Consider the following 21072-nt stretch of genomic DNA (forward strand, 5'->3'; position numbering starts at 1 on the left):
GTGGGACGTGGGGACTCTTTTTATGCTGTTTCACAAATTACAGATTAGAATCTGGCCTCACAAAATGTTCTAAGATGTTATTTTGCTTTATTCCATGTGATAACCTTATACAAAAACACACATGCACACAGGAGCGATTCCAGTTCCCTCAGCAGTTGACAGACGTGTCGGACGATGCGAAGGATCTAGTTCGCCGACTCATCTGCAGCCGAGAGCACCGATTGGGCCAGAACGGCATTGAAGACTTCAAGGCGCATCCTTTCTTCACTGGTATGCAAAGTGGTCCTTTGCTCTACATGAAAAGTGTCTTGAGACAACCTGTCTCAAGACAAACAAATATGTTTAATAAAAAAAACAACAATAGTTCTTTATAACCCCAAATAATGATGAAGTAGACAGACTATCAATCTGCTATTGCAGCCCTGTAACTTCATGCCATTCAATAATGTTCTCCTGCCCTGCCCACTGCTGTGGAGACGTGGGTTTGATTCCTCCACGATGCCAAGAGAAACACATGCCTAGCGTATGATGATATGAATGAAAAATAACTATTGTAAAAAAAATTAAGTAAGAAATTGCAATTTTAAACTGTAACATTTCAGTACGTCTAGTTTTGAGTCGGTATGTTTGAAATAAAATGTCAAAATAAGTAATGATTTCCATTCAATAACAATTCTGCCAAGAAAAGTTGTATTTATATTTTATTTTATTTGGTTTAACAACAGTTTACAAATTAATTAATTAATACACATTCCTCACGGTTTCATCATCAAACATAACCGTAAAATAAAATGTTCCAAATTCCACTTTCTCTCACATACTCCTACCTCCGTACACGTACCCCCATTGGAGAAACTACACCAGCCTAAGACCGACAGTGACAGGAACTATACACATAGAGGAATTGGCAATGACTAAATAAAGAATGAAAAGATGTTGATCGACAAGTAACTATTCAATAGATGTTATAGCATAGCCTATCTCCATAGACATCCACATTGTGCTCTTATTTGGCATTGATATTTTGAGGGCACATTGATATTCATTAACATCCCTTCTGTTCAGGCATTGACTGGGACAACATCCGTAACTGCGAGGCCCCCTACATCCCAGAGGTCAGCAGTCCGACAGACACGTCCAACTTTGACGTGGATGACGACTGTCTCAAGAACTCTGTAAGTGGTGTTATTCTCTCTAAATGTACGAGCTTGAATTGAAATGCCGGGAGCCTGAATCCGATTTATCTCATCCATACACACCGTAAAATCCTGTCCAGAGAATGCACAACGTGTAACGGAATTTACTGTGTGTATTAATTATCCATCATCTAAATCCCCCCATCCTCTAATTTACCGTTTTCTTGTTTGACTTCTGAATCAAATAGAAAATGTCAGCGTCATAAAATACAATCTTCACAATAGTACAAACTCTCCCTCTCTCTCCATTCTGTCTGCTCTCTCTCTCTCTTTCTCTCTCCCCTCTCTCTTCCTTGATCTGCTTCCTTATTTAGTCATGCCAGTCTTTATGGAGCCATCGGTCATTCATTGCTCTCCTGTTCTCTTTCCCTTGCATCTCTATATGTTACACTCACTTTTGTTTGGTTCTAACACTCACAATCTCCTCACTGCACCTCTCTCTCTCTCTCTCTCGCTCTCTCGCTCTCTCGCTCTCTCGCTCTCTCTCTCTCTCTCTCTCTCGCTCTCTCTCTCTCTCTCTCTCTCTCTCTCTCTCTCTCTCTCTCTCTCTCTCGCTCTCTCGCTCTCTCTCGTGTGTGTTGTCTCTCATTCTGTGCTTGTTGTCTCATTGTCTTTCAGGAAACGATGCCCCCTCCGTCCCACACAGCCTTCTCTGGCCATCACCTACCCTTTTGTGGTTTCACCTACACCAGTAAATGGTAAGTCGCATCACACCAACCAGGCAGGACATTGGGTGAACCAAGACTAGAGCTCCCCCAAAATGACCCCCCCCCCCTTACCAGGCGGGTCTGCTCTTTGCACTCTGTGCTTGTGAAGTGTAGGAGTAATCTGTATGCCCCCCTAATAAGGTGATGTTCACGATTTGATGCTTTTGTCCCCCCCCCCCCCAAACGCTCTGCCCGTGAGAAAGTCACATACAGTACAGTCCCAATGACGTCTCTTATCTCTGCAAGGCTGAGTGATAATGGTCTTTCCTGTCTCTCTTTCTGATCTACTCTCTCCACTCCTCCCTTCTTCTCCTCTTTAGCCATCTAGTTCCATTACACAACATTTCCTCCTGTCAACTTTACCATCTCTTTCTATCAGTTTATCTATCTCTTTTTTCTCTGATCCTTTCATCCATCCCTTGTCTGTTTCAATTCCGTTTTTCTCCCTTTCCCTCCCTGCCGGTGTCCTTTCTTCCTCACTTTTCCTAATACTTGAGTTACTGTTTACCTTGTCGTACGGAACGTGGATAACCATGTCCTTGTTTCCTCAGCACTCTGTCGGACCGGGGCTGCCTGCGGGAGCTGTGTGCAGTTCAGGGTCATGGGCCACAGGAGGACATAGACTCGGGTGTCCAGCGCGGCCTGGAGGACAGCCTTGCCACCGAGGCCTACGAGAGACGCATACGCCGCCTGGAGCAGGAGAAAACGGAGCTCAGCCGCAAACTACAAGGTGAGGTTATGACCCCACTGGCACTGTCCATGTGACGACCATACTGGCACAGTATGCATACGGTCTACAAGCACATGCTATCTATTTCTAGAAATAGATAGCAACTCTGATAAGGTGCGAATTTAACCATCTGGACCCATAAAGGGTCTATTTGAGTTGAAGTTCCAAATTAATAAATGTACTCTGAGGATTGAGGACTTTGCTGTGTACCAAACATACTGTCTCCTGCCTGAGTGCCAACGTTTGGGCTGCTAAGCTGAAGATGAAAGAGACACTGCGCTTTGAGCCAATATCTAGTGTCCTTAGTGTTATGTAGGTGGTCCTACCCCACCACATATACACATTTCTCAATGGAAGACCCTCCCCTAACGACCACAGTTGTTAATTATATACATTTGGTTTTTTATTATTATATATCTGCTATTTCTGGAAAACATTTGAAAATGTATGAACATTTTTCAACGTGGAAACAAAATAATTGCGATTAGGCAATGATGTAATAGTTGTGACAGGCCTATCTATATGGTGTCATTGCTTGGAACTCTGTATTTTCTGTAGTATGGTTTAAAACTCCACACGTGACTCGTCTTACCGGTCATTACAGAGTCGACCCAGGCGGTGCAGGCACTGCAGCACGCGGGGGGCGAGGCTCCGCTCGGCATCAACAAGGAGGTGGAGATCAGGAGTCTGAAGAGTGAAATCGACATCCTTAAGAAACAGATAGCCGGTCAGTACTGAATCTTCCTATTCTTGCACAGCTCTGCTCGGTAGTGCCCAGGCGAGGGTGGCCGTAGCTTAGTGGGCAGAGAGGCTACCTGGAACATCACCCGGTCAGCCCCCTTATACATGGTCTACCTGTAAGTGGTTAAGCCAAACGACTCTAGTGGCTTGTGCAGGTTTTTTTTTTACTATACTAAATACCACAAAATAATCCAAGTCATAAGTAATATAAAATAGACCTTACTTCACCCGGATAATGTAAGGTCAAATAGCTTGATCATACGACTTGTGAAGTGGCAGGAAATCTGTCATATTTTAATAAATGTTTGCTTCAGATAGGTGCCACTGAGATTGTGTGAGTGGTGTCATTGGCAAGTATCATGAAACCACGGATCATGGCACCTAGCAGACAGTGTAAATCTAAAATTGTAGGATTACAAAGTTCATGTATGACTACGCTGATAGCCAGACATGTACATTTACAACCCCAGAGATGTCCCAGAGATGGACTTGAACAGAATGCTTTCAGCTTGGAATCCTTTTAATATAATGATAATATAATGAATAATGATGGCATTTTTTTTTTTTTTTTTAAGATATTTTTTTGCGGCTTAAGCCTTTTATTGATTTTTGAAGGGACGGACAGTAGGCTGACAGGAAACGGGAGAGAGATGGGGGGATGACATGCAGTAAAGGCCGTGTCGGGTCCGGGAGTCGAACCCGCGGCACACTGCGACTGGATTACCAGTCCGGTGCCCAGACCGTTACGCTACGGCCTGGGCCAATGATGGCATTTTAACTAATACAAGATGGACCAGGAGAAACTTGTGCCAACAAACGGGTCAGAAGAAGTCAGAAGCTAGCTGGTTTTAGCAACTTTTGCCATATTCAAAGAATTTTGAAGAAATATTTGCCGGACATGACCAAAAGTGGTTACTGGTTACGTTTCAATTTTCATTGTAACTTCGAAATGTCCTGAAGACATGAAGTGGGGAATAGTTCCAGACTCTGTGGGTAATGTGTATTTTTGTGTGTCAGACTCGGGCCAGTTAGAGAAGCAGTTGGAGGATGTGTCGTCGGCACGCAGGGACCTGGAGGACTCGTCCAAACACATCAGGACTATGGAGAAACAGATGAAAAGCCTCTCGCAGGAGAGAGACGACCTGCATAAGGTAACGCTGGGGCTCTGGGTGTGTACTGCATGTTTGTTCTTGTACATCTACTGTATCTGTGTGTGCCCAGAGCTGAATACTCGGTAACGTTAAAACTAGGGATGCACCGAAAGGGACATTCTTGGCCGAAAACGAATACCGAATATAGGAAACAGTTGGCCGAATACCGAATATCCGAATATGAATAATATTATATATCTTTCTTCCTACCATTGCTGCAGGGCTGTCAACATTGGAGTGTCAGAATTCAGGAGAGAGGGGATCCCTTTTTTATCCCTTAAAATTGTGTTGTATTTTCGAATTGTTAAATTACATTTTTGTTTGTGTTCCTCCTTAGGAATTAGTTTATGCTTTTAACTTAATATAATTTGGTTCTAAAAATGTGATTTTTAGATTTATAATTGGCCTATAATTTGTTTTAAGACTAGGTTTAGTGTTTAAGTTTACCATAACTTTTAGGTTTTTAGGTTGAGGTTAGGGTTAATTCACCTCATGGTGAAACTAGCCAGTGGCAGGTTCATGACTAGCCCGTGGTTTCCTGTGAGGTTATACGTAGGTTTAGTGTTAGAGTTTAGGGTTACTTATATTTGGTTTAATTTTTAAAACTATATATGTTTTGGTTATTTGAGTTTCCTCTATTTTTGTAGGAGCTAGCTCACTCAGGCATAAAGCCTCTTCTTTCGTCTGTCATGTTGTCCTCCTTGTTTAATTTTGTAAGGCTATATTTTACTATTTGGTGCTAATGACACCTGTTGACTTGGTGTGAAATGTGCTGATGTGTCCTTAAGGCTCTATTCTTAGTCGGATTTCAAGTGATTGGCTTTTTTAACATCTCTATGTCTATGGCCCTGCATTGCTGTCATGGCCGTACCTTAAAGCTACCTGATTTATGGCAAAATAAATGGTTATGGCAAAACTTTACTTAAATAATAATCACAATTATGGGTCCATAAAACATTTATTCAGCTCTTTTGAATGCATTTATTGCATACACTATTCGGTTATATATTTTCTGCCTATTCGGGCCGAAACCGAATAGGACAAATGCATTTTTTGCCATTTTCTGCCGAATATTTTCTGCGGCCGAATATTCGGTGCATCACTACCGGTAGTTAAAATAATAAGAACCGCTTCCGATATCCGAACCCAAGAAAATATGCGTGTTTTTGACAATGTAACAGCTCAGTGCTGTTGGACTGATTAGCGTACACTGTTTTTTATTGGCCACATGATGAATACCGAAAATAGCCAGTCTACATCCTCTACTATTTTTTGATATATAAAAAAAAAAGAGAAAATCGCTCATAATGACACGCCTATAATAGGCCGGATTGAAAGTGGTTAACAAATACGGATACGGTTAGTTGCCCTACCATACACTCCTAGTCCTCGTCTTAACGGTGGAATGCAATGTCTTCACCAGGATATTTTGGACGCCAGTGAGAAGCTGAAGGCTCAGTCCAAGGAGCTGAAGGAGGCTCACAGCCAGAGGAAACTGGCCATGCAGGAGTTCTCTGAGCTCAACGAAAGACTCACAGACCTCAGGTACCTCTGTCTGTAGTGACACTGACAAACACCAGCCATGTGTCATCATCTGTAGTGACGCTGACAAACCCCATTCATGTAACTCCGTTTCACTGTCCTGAGTCGGAACACTCAATTCTGAATTACATTGCTGGGCTTTGAGCCCCTTTTTTGTAGCCTGTTTTTTGGGATTGTTTAGCTCATTGCTGGGTGATTAACTGATTGATTTTCTGATCAACTGTGTGATCAACAAATTATTGTTGATTGGTTTGGTTAGTTGATTTATTGTTTGCAATACACGCATAAATAATTTGTCACTTGACAAATGCAGGGTAAAAGTACATACATTTGTCCTTTTCAGAAAGCCCTGACGTTTATTGCATTCACGCCATTCAAATGTTCATATAATATCACTTTTACATTATATCTAGGCCTATATATTTTGTGATTTTTGTAGGGACGTCATTGTCGTTTCCTTTTTGCACTCAGTGTTGTTTTCACCTACACCACTCAACTGTGACTAAGGGATAAAGGAAAGTGTGTTAATCTGAACGTGTTGTCGTCCAGGTCGGTCAAACAGCGCCTGGGCCGCCAGCTGCGCGATAAGGAGGAGGAGATGGAGAGTCAGACTCAGAAGGTTGAAGCTCTCCGCCTGGAGGTGCGAAAGGCCGAGAGGGCCAAGAAGGAGGTAGAGTAGACCCCTGTAGTTGCTACTGTAGCGCACTCCCTCTCTGTGTCTGCATGTGTTATGGTATGTGATCGTTTGTGTCTGGTGGAGCCCTTGTTCAATAGAGCGTCGCAGTCCCTCCCCCTTTCAGAACGACGAGTGGCCCAGGAAATGATTCTCCATTAATTTTCTCCATAGGCTTTTCAGAAAGTATTTATATAAAGACGGTTACGCCGCGGACAAAGCCCAAAACATTGTGTTCATTGTCATGATTTGTCACGATCCGAGTTGGCTTTGTCCGCGGCGTAACCGTCTTTAAATAAATACTTTCTGAAAAGCCTATGGAGAAAATGAATGGAGAATCATTTCCTGGGCCACTCGTTGTTCTGAAAGGGGGAGGGACTGTGACGCTCTATATGGTCTCTCCATGAATATGGAGAGACCATATTAGATTTGTGCTGTATTGTAATTGGTGAATCTATTAGTATCATCTCATTTGGCTATTATGTGAAATGAAACCAACCTTTGAAGGTGTGTTTCAAGGTGCGTTTTGTGTGAGCATGTGATTGAAAAAGAAAGGATCATTCTCTAATTGTGTGTGTGTGTGTGTGTGTGTGTGTGCTGTCAGATGGAGGCCCAGGCAGAGGAACAATCGTTGGAGGCACAGAAAGAGAGGAAACTGAGGGAGCGCAATGAGCAGTACAGCCGACAACTAGAAGAGGAGCTGGAAGGATTCAAGGTAACACACACACACACACACTCCCCTCAATGTTAATTTTGACATTGTTTTAGTCTTTTGAATAAGAAAATATTTTGTTTTAGTCATCTGAAAAGTTTTACCGGTAGTCTAGTTTTAGTCGTTTTAGAGCACAACCGAACTTGTCTTTTAGTTCTACACCAGTCCCTCCCTAACATTTTAGTCTAGTTTTTATTTCTTGACGGAATTGTCAATGTATTGGTTTTAGTCATCATATCTTCGTTTTTATTTAGTCTTTATAGAGTTTTCAGCAGTAGCAGACGAATATTTCTTCGTCCGTTTAATTTGACGAGATGAACACTGCCCTGCATCCCCCAGTCGAAGCCCATGGGCTCTGCCACGCCGTCCACTAGATTAACACTGCCCTGCGTCCCCCAGTTGAAGCCCATGGGCTCTGCCACGCCGTCCACTAGATTAACACTGCCCTGCGTCCCCCAGTCGAAGCCCATGGGCTCTGCCACGCCGTCCACTAGATTAACACTGCCCTGCGTCCCCCAGTCGAAGCCCATGGGCTCTGCCACGCCGTCCACTAGATTAACACTGCCCTGCATCCCCCAGTCGAAGCCCATGGGCTCTGCCACGCCGTCCACTAGATTAACACTGCCCTGCATCCCCCAGTCGAAGCCCATGGGCTCTGCCACGCCGTCCACTGCGGACCAGGAGGTGGGCCGCCTGCGGGGCGACCTGGAGAAGAAGGCTCTGCTCTACAAGGAGGAGCTGGACCGGCGGGAGGCGCAGCACGCCACCGAGCTGAAGGGCCTGCGCAAAGAGCTGCGCGACGCCGAGGGCCAGCACCTCGCCCTGCAGAAAGAGATCCTGATGCTCAAAGACAAGCTGGAGAAGACACGCCGCGAGAGGTACACAATGCTGTTATTCTTTTGTCCTTTTTTATTTCATTCCGTTTGTTCTTAGAACCACCCGGCCAAGCCGGATGCACTACAGCTGAGTTGGAACCCCAGACTCCAACTGTGGTGGGCAGGAACTTTACTCCTGCCTCACACAGACTCTACCACCCCTAGCAACATTCATTTATTTAATTTTATTTATATATATATACCATTTTAAAGGAAACAAGATGCCACAAGGCATCTCAACCATTGTGATAATGTCTGTTGTTTTCTTTATTTTCCTTTGCAGCGATGAATGTGTGAGGTAATTATGACCACTTTAAAAATAGCTCAACCCCCTGTGTAGAAAAAGTAATAAAACGGATGTTCCCCTTGAATAGTTCATCCTAGTCCATAATGGAATAGAGTTACATTAACCACAACTCAATTTGTAGTTCTGCTAGTAGCACTACCTTATCTTCTAAAAGCTTTCCCACTTTCAACTTTCCCACTATTCACAAAATTGTTCCTTAATTCTTTTATATGACAACATACAGAATTGCAATCCAGTCCTGATATGGCAACAGTTAACTTTTCAGAGAATCATTCAGGAGACATTTTTGGAATTAATGGGTTAAAGGGGACAGGCATAGATACACATACAGAAAACCCTGTCCTAGGTGGCTTGGCCTTCGTCCGCAGCATAAAAATCTTATCTGCAGATTTCCATGTAATTAAATGCCTCTGTGTTGAGAATGGACTTCAGTGCACAATACTGCATTCCAGAATGGTACATTCTACTGTCAGTACGGCAATGAAAACACAAGAGACGAGAGTAAAACCAAGGGATTAAAACAGCCGCTCTCTCTCACCGCAAACACTATAGGTACATCCCACTGTGTGACTAGGAAATGAAACGGTTGGAAATAAAAGTAAAAACTTCTTTAGTTTTGTTGTTGTGGTGTGGAACCCCTGGGACACAGGCCTGATCAACTTCTAATATAGTTGTTTTTGAGGCAGAAAGCCTTCGTAGCTCTGTTATTGTACCCTCAAGCCTAGCTTTCCCTGCTTGGTAGCATTGACAGGATCACCCCTTGCTGGTCATCTTAATTCATTTTTATTATCCACACAACAGGCAAGGGTATCACATTCTGACTGCTTTAATAAGTTTGGGCTGAATAATGTCGTTGACCCACACACCTTTTAGTTCGGGCTTTGAAACATGCTCATGCTCAGGCCCCCCCACAAAGCCAGAATGATGGATAATGTTTTCCCTTGCTTAACCACATGAACCCTAGCATCCCTATTCTGGACATGTCATAGTAGGCCAGTTTGTGGATATGCTATCTTTTGCTATTACCCTATTGGCCTGAATATAAAAAAGCGGGTCGTATTATAATCGGGGACTAGACTATTTGACATTCAATGTTCTTTTTCCACAAATGAGTCTTGAAAAATGGGGGTCGTCTTATAATCAGAGTCGTCTTATATTCGTCACAATACGGTAGTCAGGCTGGGGCATGCGTTCAGCTTGGAATGCTAAGGGTAGGGTTGAGAATGAAAGTAGAATGTCATCGCAATGATTTTGCTGTGAGCTTGTAGATCTTCTATTGTTGCCGTTGGGCTTAAAAATGCCACCCAAAACATTGAAGTCATAAAGTATTCATGTCCTTACAATTATTGTGTGTGTGTGTGTGTGTGTTCGTTCTCTTCCTTCCAGCCAAAGCGAGCGTGAAGAGTTTGAGACAGAGTACAAGCAGAAGTACGAGAGGGAGAGAGTACTTCTGACTGAAGAGAATAAGAAGCTATCCAGTGAACTGGATAAGGTGAGAGATGGCTGTCACACACATACAGTAGATATAAAAACGTAGATACTACATTGGCCGCTGCAGTTCATTGGCGCGACCTGCATCACAGTGAGGCCGGAAATCAAGTGGAAGTGCGGAAGGCACGCTGCTACTCAAAGTGACTACTGGCCAGTCACAGTGCGTCTTTTCCGGGACTTATCAATTCAATTCAAAGGAGCTTTATTGGCATGACAAAACAAACGTTTACTTTGCCTCTGATTGGCCTACTGAACATCCCCTTCTCTGACGCACGCGTAAGCTTGGCAAGCTCCCACGTGCCTCACGGAAGCATGCCCTCACTCGAGATACAGATGCCCCAGAGCCTTTCTATGTATATGGCCACACATGATGCTCAAACTAATTTGTTCTAACCACACAACCATATGGACCAGTGCCAGTTTCTTTTCCAAAAAAAAAAAGAAAAAAAAAGAGGAGCACTTTTTGGACAAAAAAATCTGTATGTTTGAGATATTTGGATAAGGATACCAATGGACATCAGGATAACAAAAAAACTCCATTGCACTAACTACTGAAGCCCCATATACTTTGTTGACAAATGGCTAAAATACCCTTTCTTACAAGTAGTCTTATAAGAAGAATTTGAAAGTAATTTTGCACATTTGCCCAAAGTATGAATGCCAGACTTTGTGGTTAAGCCCTTTATTTGAATGGAATTGTGATAGTAGACATAAAAGCAAATTCAGTTTTTTCGGCCATAAACCTTCATCGGGGGGGCCAATTTGTATTTGTGACATGATAGAGCGACACTCGTCAAAAGGATTGTGCAACAAATTGGAAATGAGCTATCACTCATAACAGACCGCGATACCCTAAGTAACCCCAGGTAATTCTTTCAGCACATTCCTTCCTCTGCCCCCCCTCCCTCTCTCCTGATGAAGCCAAAGTAATCACTGTTCAATATCCTCTGTTAAAAACACCCCATAGCCTCCCGCGCACTCCCATGGAATGGCCCGCTGGATTGCACTTTATTGACTTTGGAAAGTTGGGAATGGGTACTTGGAAGTTGGAAGCAAGAAGCTCCCAAGTCAAATAATGTCTCGGTAAAGGAGAGGAGGCATTCTGACATGTGGAATAAAAAGCCAGGGTGTTTGTTATTTTTATGGTCTGCGTATGAAAGTTGAAAAGGCAATGTCCTGGTCAAACGTAGAACACATGTGGGTAGGAGTTCCAGTGGAATGATAGCACATGATTGTTATTGAAGAGTTGTTATTCCGCTATTGCATACCAAAACTGATGTTTTTAAAATCCAAAATACCCGGAATGCATTACGTCTGTCTATCATAAACCCATAAACCAGTCATAGGCAGAATACTACTGGAATACGTTAGCCTTGGCTTATCTCATCTTGGCATGTGATGTGCCCACTTACGAGGCTGCAGGAGAAACAAAGCAATATTGAAAGTAGATTCAAATGTAATTACATGTCTCGTGTCAGTTTATGAGAAGGAGAATGTGTAGGCCAACCTCCTAGAGCTTGACTTTCCCAGTTGAGACACTATTAAAGATTTAAAGAGTAGCCACAATACCGAAAGTAAAAGGCTCCCGTGGGATTTGAACCTAGGCTTGCCAGAGACAAGATGTGCGGTTCCACATCACAGGGGCCTTCAACTGCGGCACCGCGCCTATGCAAGGACATTTCTGGGCATCTGGGCTTTATTTGAGTCAAGTGAAAGGAAGGATTAGAGAGAGGCCAAGACTTATGCACTGATGACAAAGTTAGATTTGACCCCATGATGTCACAAATTTCACTGCACGCCACATAGCCTGCAGAACACCAGGTGTAAAGATAAATCTGAAACGGGAAAAATGACAAACAATAGCTGAATATTTGAGGAGGGAAGAAAAAAAGGGGGAGAGAAGCACCGTGATTTATTTAATCTTCTAAAGCCTGGTTTCCACCAGAAAGGCTGTTAAAATGTCTGCAGGGATAAATCAAGCACACCTGAAGTCATTCGGAATTTCCTTTTACCATAATGAATTGTATTTCTTTATGATTTGGTATTATTTATTGTCTCCACCAGGCCGAAGGCATGCGGAGAGAGTATGTTTTGCACTGAGTCCGTCCGTTTGTGTGTGTGCGCGCGTCCGTCCGTCCGTCTGTTACTAATCTCCGGCACCGTTAACCCGGTCGATGCCAAATATTGCACACACACTCCCTGAATGCCAACGATGAACCTATGTCCCAAATGTTCCAGAACGGCCTGTTATAGCGCCACCAGGAGGCCGACTTTTGTAAAACACATTTCTTGATATTATTCCTGCCGATTCTGTCCAAAAATCCCGCAAATCGTTACACAGTATCTCTAGTCATGTGTTCAAGACTGATCTGTCTGATATTTCATATTCCATCGTAACTGGCTACATCGTAATTGGCTAACATTGGCTTTCAAAGTTTGCAGGATTGGCCCGTTTAGAACAAAAAGTCTCAAATCATGAATGCAGCGTGCAATTTACGTGAAATATTTCACAGACTTTCCTACTAGGCTGAGGAATATATCCCACCCTTTTCACATTGGCCTGTTGTAGCGCCACCAACGGGTGGATTTTGCCATCCAAGGATTAAGAAGAAATGGCACCCCTTTCACATTGACCTATTATAGCGCCACCAGGAGGCCACAACCTGACCTGCCCTGGTGGAGACTGGTGCCCAGAGGGGCACTTTATCTAGTTATTATTATTTTGGTCAGAGTCTGCAGGAGTTATTTTTCTGTATCATGCCATATAGGCTGGCTCATGCCATATAGGCAAAACAATAAAAAAAAATATACTGTATCTTCAACATTACCTTAGACTCCCGACGGATGCAAGGCTTTGTGTGTGTGTGTGTGTGTGTGTGTGTGTGTCTGTGTATAAATTAATGTATGCCTGTGTTGTTTTCTCAGCTGACCAGCATGTTTGAGAAGGTGAGCGGCAGCAACCGACAGCTGGAGGACGAGATGAGGGAGCTGGCTGACAAGAAGGAGAGCGTGGCACACTGGGAGGCTCAGATCACTGAGATCATTCAATGGTGAGACACACACACACACACACACACGCACAGACACGCAACCACACACCACCTACTGTACATACATGTGTAACGGTTGTGCTCAAATTCTCTGCGCACAAATGGTGCACTGGAAAATAAGGAGTACATTCCAATTATGTCATGTATCCTGTGACAGACGGACCTTCTCAAACCCAAAGCACACGTGCTGCATGCTTGCTCACAAGGTGTATTAGCGATGTATAGGATTCCATTATGGAGTAAAACGGCAGCAATTTCCACATACCTCTGCAGATCAGAGAACCTGTCTCCCCCCCCCCCAGCTGACACTTCACCAGCTGTTCAGCTTCCCTTCCATGGACAAGACTGCAGTCTTGGCATAGCGTGCATACCAACCAACACACAATACGCACCCACACAGATGCACTTAGATGCTAATGCAATGATACCCACAGTCGGTTAAATTGACACGCACTGATATGCTCTCATAGATTCTACACAGACAGATACACACACACGCTGACGCATTCCAAACATGCATTCATAAACACTGGGGAATCTACCCTTTCAGTAGAATTCAGGGGGTGCACAATGCCCCCTGGTGGACATGGTGTGTTACTGAAGAGAATTCAACCAGGAAATGAAATCAGGCTGGTTTGCTAGATAGTCTTAGTGGTTACATTTGTAGTTTATTTGCATGCAATTTTGTATGTTGTGAAAAGGACTAATAGTTTGTGTGTGCACATGTGGTGCACTGCTATCGAGTATCTGGTTATTTTGTAGCACTGGAGGAGGACTTTCTGTCTTACACTTGTTTTACTGTGTTTATGGTTTCATCGCACACACTGTTTATTCTGCCTCATTGTTTAGGATTAGTGTTGGTGGCCAAGAGCAACTTCACACGCTGTGTGTGTGTGTGTGTGTGTGTGTGTGTGTGTGTGTGTGTGTGTGTGTGTGTGTGTGATGTTGTAGCGATGAGGTGTCTGTTGCCCGCACAGGATGTGTAGTGATATCAATTTGTTTTAGAGACAGTTGTTTACGTGACTGTGTGTAGAGGCTGTGTGTGCTCTTGGTCATCTGTCCCCAACTGAGGACATATTTGAAGAACGTCCCGTCATCTTTCACCTTACAAAGCAAGTCTGTTCATATTTAGGCTTTGGATTGGGTTGCATTTAAGGTTAGTGTTGGGTCTCCCATTTATACTCGACGTAAAGTGCAAGACATTTAATTCATTCAATCCATCACATGCACAAAGCCAGGAACAATACTGAAGGAGACTGTAGCGGAAAGTAGTGATCCCTTGCAAGTTTGCAGACATGGTTTCAAAATATTTTTTCATTGATTTACTTATTTTATTTTCAAGCCTTTTCTTTGATGGTGATAGTGGAGAGAGACAGGAAATCGTAGGATACAGAGTCAGGGATGGACATGCAGCAAAGGGCTCGGGTCGGATTCAAACCCGGATCAGCTGCGCAAGGACAGAGCCTTAATGGTGTGTGCTCTATCAAGGGAGCCATGCCCTCATTAACATTTATGCAAACGTGTGTGTGTGTGTGTGTGTTGCAGGGTGAGTGATGAGAAGGATGCTAGAGGTTACCTGCAGGCTCTGGCCACTAAAATGACAGAGGAGCTGGAAGGACTGAGGAACACCAGTCTGGGAGCACGGGCCACGGTGAGACATGCACAACACTCTTCTTTACACACACACACACACCTGGGCTCTACACACCCTCCGCCAGCCTAGTCCCCATATATGGGGCACAAGAGGAGAGCAACGGACTTGAACTCATGCTTCCTTCATGCCTGAGTATCCAAGTTGTCCTTTACACCTGACAGTGGGGAGTTTCCCTGGTTGGCTGTAGCGCGTGGAAGGAACACGTTATTCCAACCAGTTCCTTTCCCCTCCATCAGGCGCCCTGGCTGGCCAGGGGGAGGCAGTTTAGTGACCAGGATTACTGCATGTTTTTTGTGAGGGTACCTACCCTAGGGGACACGGGGAGAACATGCAAACTCCACACAAAAAGGCCCTTTCGCCAACCCCGCCTTCGGGTATGGGCACTGATGACGATTTCACTGATTTCCTTTCTTTATAATCATGCTCCTGCTTTTAGTATCTTTCTCTGCTTCTTTACACAGTGAAATCCTTAGATTATATTGCTCCATCGAGTGTACAAATGGAACCAAATGGACCCATGCGTTTTACATTCTGACACTTGAGTATTCCACCCTCACATCACTGTCTATTTCATTCGGTAACATCTACTTTTCTGTTTCTCTCTCCCCCACCAGGACATGCCGTGGAAGATGCGTCGCTTCGCAAAGCTGGACATGTCTGCCCGTCTGGAGCTGCAGTCGGCCCTGGACGCTGAGATCAGAGCCAAGCAGAGCATCCAGGATGAGCTCAACAAAGTGAAGGCCAACAGCATCTCCACAGAATGGTACATCCATTACAAAGTGAAAGCTAAATATCCGCCCACACACTCAGACCCTCTCATAGACGTCTAGCCTCTTGCAGAGCCAGGCCGTAAACAAATCGGTGTGGTGCTCTTGTGGTGTTTTTCATGGGAACAAAAGCTTTGATAAACTTGTCATTATGGGTGTCATTGTATTGTGTTCCTTTATAATATGGGGTCTGTTGGCATTGGCAACTGGGCAAAAACCTTAAGTCTTCATATACTTATTGGATAATATTATTTTCATTGAATGTACGTGTTTGTGTGTATCCCAGTAAACTGCAGGAAGTTGAGACTAAGAACCAGGATCTCCTGGCTGAGATCGACAGGTTGAAGAAAGAGACAGAGGAGATGCGACTACGTAGAGGTGAGAGCACAACCACCCTGAAACACCCAGGGTTTTACTGTAGGGTTTTAGGTAGAGGTGAGAGCACAACCACCCTGAAACACCAGGGTTTTACTGTAGGGTTTTAGGTAGAGGTGAGAGCACAACCACCCTGAAACACCCAGGGTTTTACTGTAGGGTTTTAGGTAGAGGTGAGAGCACAACCACCCTGAAACACCCAGGGTTTTACTGTAGGGTTTTAGGTAGAGGTGAGAGCACAACCACCCTGAAACACCCAGGGTTTTACTGTAGGGTTTTAGGTAGAGGTGAGAGCACAACCACCCTGAAACACCCAGGGTTTTACTGTCTGTCTTACAGTAGCTCTGTTTGCAAGAGCTATGACAGCAAATTGTGTTCTGTATTTAGATGAAAGAAACTTTATCGGTCAGTATTCATTCATAATGATGATCACTAATATTTATTTAATCCTTTTGTTATTGATGGAAATTAATGGGCTTTAGCAATCAGAAGACACAATGAATAGAGCAACAAGTTGTTTGAGAGCCTGTTCTTAACGGTCTAAAATAGTGGTTCACTGCCTCTGATGTAGATCTAATGCAGGACAAACTGTGCCTTTTAAGACCATCCCCACTGTAGACTATGGTTGTATCATGGTTTATATAAAAAAAGAAGAAACGGTCACACTTGACTGAGAAATCAATTTACGTGCAGTCGTCTGAAATAGCATAAGAAAACCACAAACATTAGATTAAAAAAAGCTTCAAAGACATTTTTCAAGGTTCTAGTCATCTCTCAGTGGAGTATCACTTTCCTGTGGCTGCTGTGATTGTAAGCACAATTTTTATGGAATGAAACCTCAATTGAACTTCTGAAGTCGGCTGTTGAAATAGAGTTTTTATTGTAACTGGGTCTTTAAATAAGACACATTGTTTTGCACTGAGCCTGAGATTTGGCAAATATAATCTTCATTCCAGGCACAAACCTCCAATGTTTATCCAAATATTTTGTTTCCCACTAGTCTCACATTTACTGAACGAAAGGCTTTGATAATTATTTCTCAATTCACGTCCAAACACCTTTCTATCATTTTGTTTTGTGCCTGTTTGCTCTTTATGTCTCTGTAGGCGTCAAGCACCAGGATTCCCAGAATTCTTTCCTGGCTTTCCTCAACGCCCCGACCTCAGCCCTTGACCAGTTTGACGTAAGTGGCCCCTCCGTGACCCCATAACACTTCGACCTCACACGGTTTCGGCACGGGTTCCATATTAATCTTGTTTAATGTCAGCGGCCATCCATCAAATCCAGCTTCAAACAAATCAGTTATGTGCTTTCAAAGGATGATGGTCAAGAGGGCAGCAGTAGCTGAGTGGGTAGAGAGGCCGTCTGGGGAAATGGAAGGTTGCCGGTTCGACCCCCAGACCACCCAGTCTACATGTCCAAGTGTTCCTGAGCAAGACACTCAAAGGGATATTTCACTTTCAAACATGTTTGAAAGTGAAATATCCTTTTTACTCCTAAGTGCTCCTCAGCCAAACAACTATAGGAGACTAAATGATTATTAGGATTATTAATATAATAGAAATACTCTAATGAATCCCTGAAGGGAAATTAAGAACAGCCTCTTTCATTAGCAACCACATCCAAGGCAATAAATAATAAAGCATGATATAGAAATCATCAATTAAAACAATATTGTGGCATACAGGTCCTCATTCATAAAATATTAAATCATGGCTGCCATGATTTATGATTGGCAGCATACAACATAATGATGATTCTGTTAACTTATCAATTTGATTGATGATGCTGTTTCTTGAGTTCTTCCATCCTTTTCAAAACTGCAATTCTTTATATTATGTGGCTTTTTAAGTTGTTTTTGTTCACATCTTTCCAATATGTTTGTTTTCATTTTCTTGCTTCCCTTCTTTGGTATGTCAGGACTCTTATTCGTCATCCTCATCCTCTTTAATTGAGTTTTGGGAAGACGCTGTAAGTTTCTTTTTGTCCAGGACAAGGCTTATTTGTGTGTGCGTGCGTGCGTGTGTGAGTAGCTGTGTAGTTGTATGCAGTAGGAATCCTATAACTATCCAAGAGGGAAAGAGAGTGTGATTGTTTGTGTATGTGCGAACCAGTGAGTGTTGGTGCACGTGATGGAGCCGATGTTGCCCTCTAACATGTGGGTGCTATCCAGTCTGCATTACTTTAGGCTAGAATGGCTGCCTTGGCTTTCTAGTGCTGGGGTTTGGCTTCAAATACACACACACGTGCACAAACATAGTACGCACACAGTAAATGATTCATACTTTCATTAACCACTTCCCTATTTTGGGCATGTCATTATAGGCAAAATTATTCACATTTTAAAGTCTTTCAATGTATGAAAAACGGTATAAGAAAGGGTGTTAAGTGGTTAATTCCCCCTGTGACACACACCCTGCCTGCCATACACTCACAATCACATTTTGTGTCCACATGATCTCAACTCACTCCCAATCTCCAGCCCTCGTGAACATGACTTCATTTACCAAGGCTTCCATAACGAGCGACCCATACAGTTTTCCTCTTCTTTTCCCCTCTGTGTGCGTAAATTATTTGCCTCTGTCCAGTTTGCTTTCTTGACATTCACTCGTGTCTTTGTCTCTGCCAACCCCTGCCTATTTGTCCCTTGCCACCGCAGCGCTCGCCATCCGTTGGGCCGACTAGCAAAGGCAGACGTGTAAGCAAGCATCTGTGCTCTGTGATGGCTGTTGTCTGGCCCCCAGAATGTCCTTTAGCTTTGTGTGTGTGTGTGTGTGTGTGTGAGATGATGGTTGCATGGTGGGTGCTTTAGTAAAAGGCTTTCCTGGTTATTGGATATCAAGTGTTGTTAAGGCCTCTTTGCTGTTGCATGGAGAACTGGAATATTGTGCCACCCTGTCCTGTCCTCCAATGTGCTTGCTTGCATTTATGTCTGTATTTTGTTTTTATCCACCAAAGTGGCTTCGTGAATGGCTTATATTGCATTATGCTTTTGATGTGTCCATTTGTGTTCATTTTAACTTTGTTTGAAAGTGTAAAACTTTCAAACACAGCATGATCACTTACATTTGATTCTTTGTCCTCTTGTGCTTGTAATACATGCCCTTCAATTAAGTTGGTGTCCCGTCTCCTGTGTTAGGTCGAGTGGGTTGAGATATTCTAAATCATTCTAAACCGGTGGTTCCTAAGTCCGGTCCGCGGGATGCCTATTGCCTACTAATACTACTGTTTCCATCTTGCCACCTCAAACTAGTCCCTGAATAGAAGAAGGCTAGTATAAGGACATCTGTTCCCGGAGGGCCAGAGTTGGGAACCACTGTTTTATTAAATCACAAACTATGTAGCTCCTGTTCTGTGTGTTGTTGTTCTTGTGCCTGCTTCTTCCCCTAAAGCATGGATCTGGTTCATGGAGGCCCATGGTGTGTTATTCTTAGCTGTCCAATACAAACCTTTTGAAACTGACACTCCCTCCTCTCCTGCTCTTCCCTTTCGTTCTCTTCACTCCCCATCCTTTCTTCATCATCTCACCTCTTTGCCTACTCCTTGTCACCAACTTCCACTTCATCTCTTCCTTCGATCCTTTATTTCCCTTCCTCTCTCCATTCTCTTCCATGTCCTCGCTCCCTCCTTCATCTCTCCCTCCATCCGCCTCCTCCCTGTCTCTCTGCAGGTGGACTCTGTGGATAACTTCACACCTTCCAACACTCCATCCCGGGACGAGGACTCCAAGTCCCATCTCAAGTCTCGGTCGCGCTCGCCCTCCACGGCTAGCGACATGGAACCCATAGAGGTCAGAAACTTTATTTTTATTTTTAAGATTTATTGTACAATTTAATGTACAATTTATTATCGAATCACTTTCACAACAAGTAGAAGCTAGTGAAATAAACCAAGAGGTGGTAGAACCTCAAAGAACAATTTAGGCATTTAGCAGATGCTCTCAATCCAGAGTGATTTTCAGTAAGCAAGAACAAAACATACATCAAATACACAATATACAAAATGGTCATAAAGAATCATACGTACGCTAATAACCTAACAGTGGAATATATAATGAAACTATGCGTATACACTATACAGAGTGCTATGTCTACATAGAATGCTATCTAAGTTACATAAGTTGAGCCTTTGAATATGCCTGTAAGGTCATCAAGGCTAGGGCAAGTGCTACGGTAAGTGCACAAGAACCTACCACAAATCATTTCATATGTTGCAGGCCTTCTCCTTACATTGTACAGTATCTTTTTCGGTGTACAGTAAGTTAATTCAGCCAATGCTTCTGTGAAGGTGACTTTTCAGATTTCCAAGTAACAGAATATTTTATTTTGTTTTGCGGCTGTACTGACGAGTGACACAAAATACATTTTGTTAAAACGTACATTGATCGGACCAACGTCTCCCAGTAACCAAAGCCAGGTCATGAAACTTGACTTACTTATCTGTAGCTGGTGATGGTGAACACAGTTGTCAGTCACTATCCTACCTGTTCAATTGGAATTAGTCAATTTCACCAGATAAAGTGACTTGTTAACTTAGCATGAATTATCTGAATTGTGCTGGGCACCGATGTTAACCATTTTCAACCTCGCATTTATATTTTGGGCATGGCATTATAGGCAAACATTTTCCAAAATAGCTCACAACGCATTGTCAGCTTGTAGTTGGGCATAAGTGGTAATCTCCCACCCTGCATTTAACCATCAGAATGCCGTTCCAACAAAAAATAAGACCTCTACAACCCCCTGCACTAAAACACAACTAAGCATTTAATAATATAATCCAGAGGCGCACAAAGTAACTGCAGCTGCACAGAAAACCTAGTTACAGACGAGTGCTGACTGAGTCTTAACGCCTCATTTATTCTTCAGTTATAAGTGTCGTGTGACATCACTTGACAAAAATGTTGGATTTTTACAATTGTCGACTCAACACTTTAGACAAAGCATGAAGTAAAAGGAGGACATTCAGCATGTTGTCCCCTCAACCCTTGTCTGTGACCTTTCTTGCAGAATCTCTTTTCATAACTTGTGTGTCCTATAATTTAAGCATTGTTATCTGTAACTAATACATTGTTGAAAGCACTCAGTCTTTGCCAGTGTGT

The 21072-nt window shown here is 43.3% G+C and overlaps 1 protein-coding gene across 6 annotated transcripts in view; it reads left to right on the forward strand.

The window, feature by feature from the left end:
* The window catches only part of cdc42bpab (CDC42 binding protein kinase alpha (DMPK-like) b), a 101677-nt gene that overhangs the window by 58902 nt on the left and 21703 nt on the right, over positions 1 to 21072 (forward strand). For 2 of the 6 annotated variants that reach the window (XM_083789797.1, XM_083789795.1), the window contains exons 8-25: positions 132 to 270; positions 1066 to 1175; positions 1815 to 1894; positions 2455 to 2633; positions 3238 to 3360; positions 4392 to 4525; positions 5949 to 6070; positions 6617 to 6737; positions 7345 to 7455; positions 8092 to 8330; positions 10021 to 10126; positions 13051 to 13175; positions 14721 to 14826; positions 15444 to 15592; positions 15883 to 15974; positions 17078 to 17154; positions 17892 to 17942; positions 19642 to 19761. In XM_083789797.1, coding sequence (XP_083645923.1) covers positions 132 to 270; positions 1066 to 1175; positions 1815 to 1894; positions 2455 to 2633; positions 3238 to 3360; positions 4392 to 4525; positions 5949 to 6070; positions 6617 to 6737; positions 7345 to 7455; positions 8092 to 8330; positions 10021 to 10126; positions 13051 to 13175; positions 14721 to 14826; positions 15444 to 15592; positions 15883 to 15974; positions 17078 to 17154; positions 17892 to 17942; positions 19642 to 19761 — 2184 coding nt within the window. Of the gene's footprint in view, positions 1 to 131; positions 271 to 1065; positions 1176 to 1814; positions 1895 to 2454; positions 2634 to 3237; positions 3361 to 4391; positions 4526 to 5948; positions 6071 to 6616; positions 6738 to 7344; positions 7456 to 8091; positions 8331 to 10020; positions 10127 to 13050; positions 13176 to 14720; positions 14827 to 15443; positions 15593 to 15882; positions 15975 to 17077; positions 17155 to 17891; positions 17943 to 18630; positions 18670 to 19641; positions 19762 to 21072 lie in introns of all 6 variants that reach the window. The other 4 variants (XM_083789798.1, XM_083789796.1, XM_083789800.1 and 1 more) reach the window with 3 other exon arrangements.

This window comes from Protomyctophum parallelum (assembly GCF_964188405.1).
Source record: "Protomyctophum parallelum genome assembly, chromosome: 19".
In the NCBI taxonomy this organism is placed as follows: domain Eukaryota; kingdom Metazoa; phylum Chordata; class Actinopteri; order Myctophiformes; family Myctophidae; genus Protomyctophum; species Protomyctophum parallelum.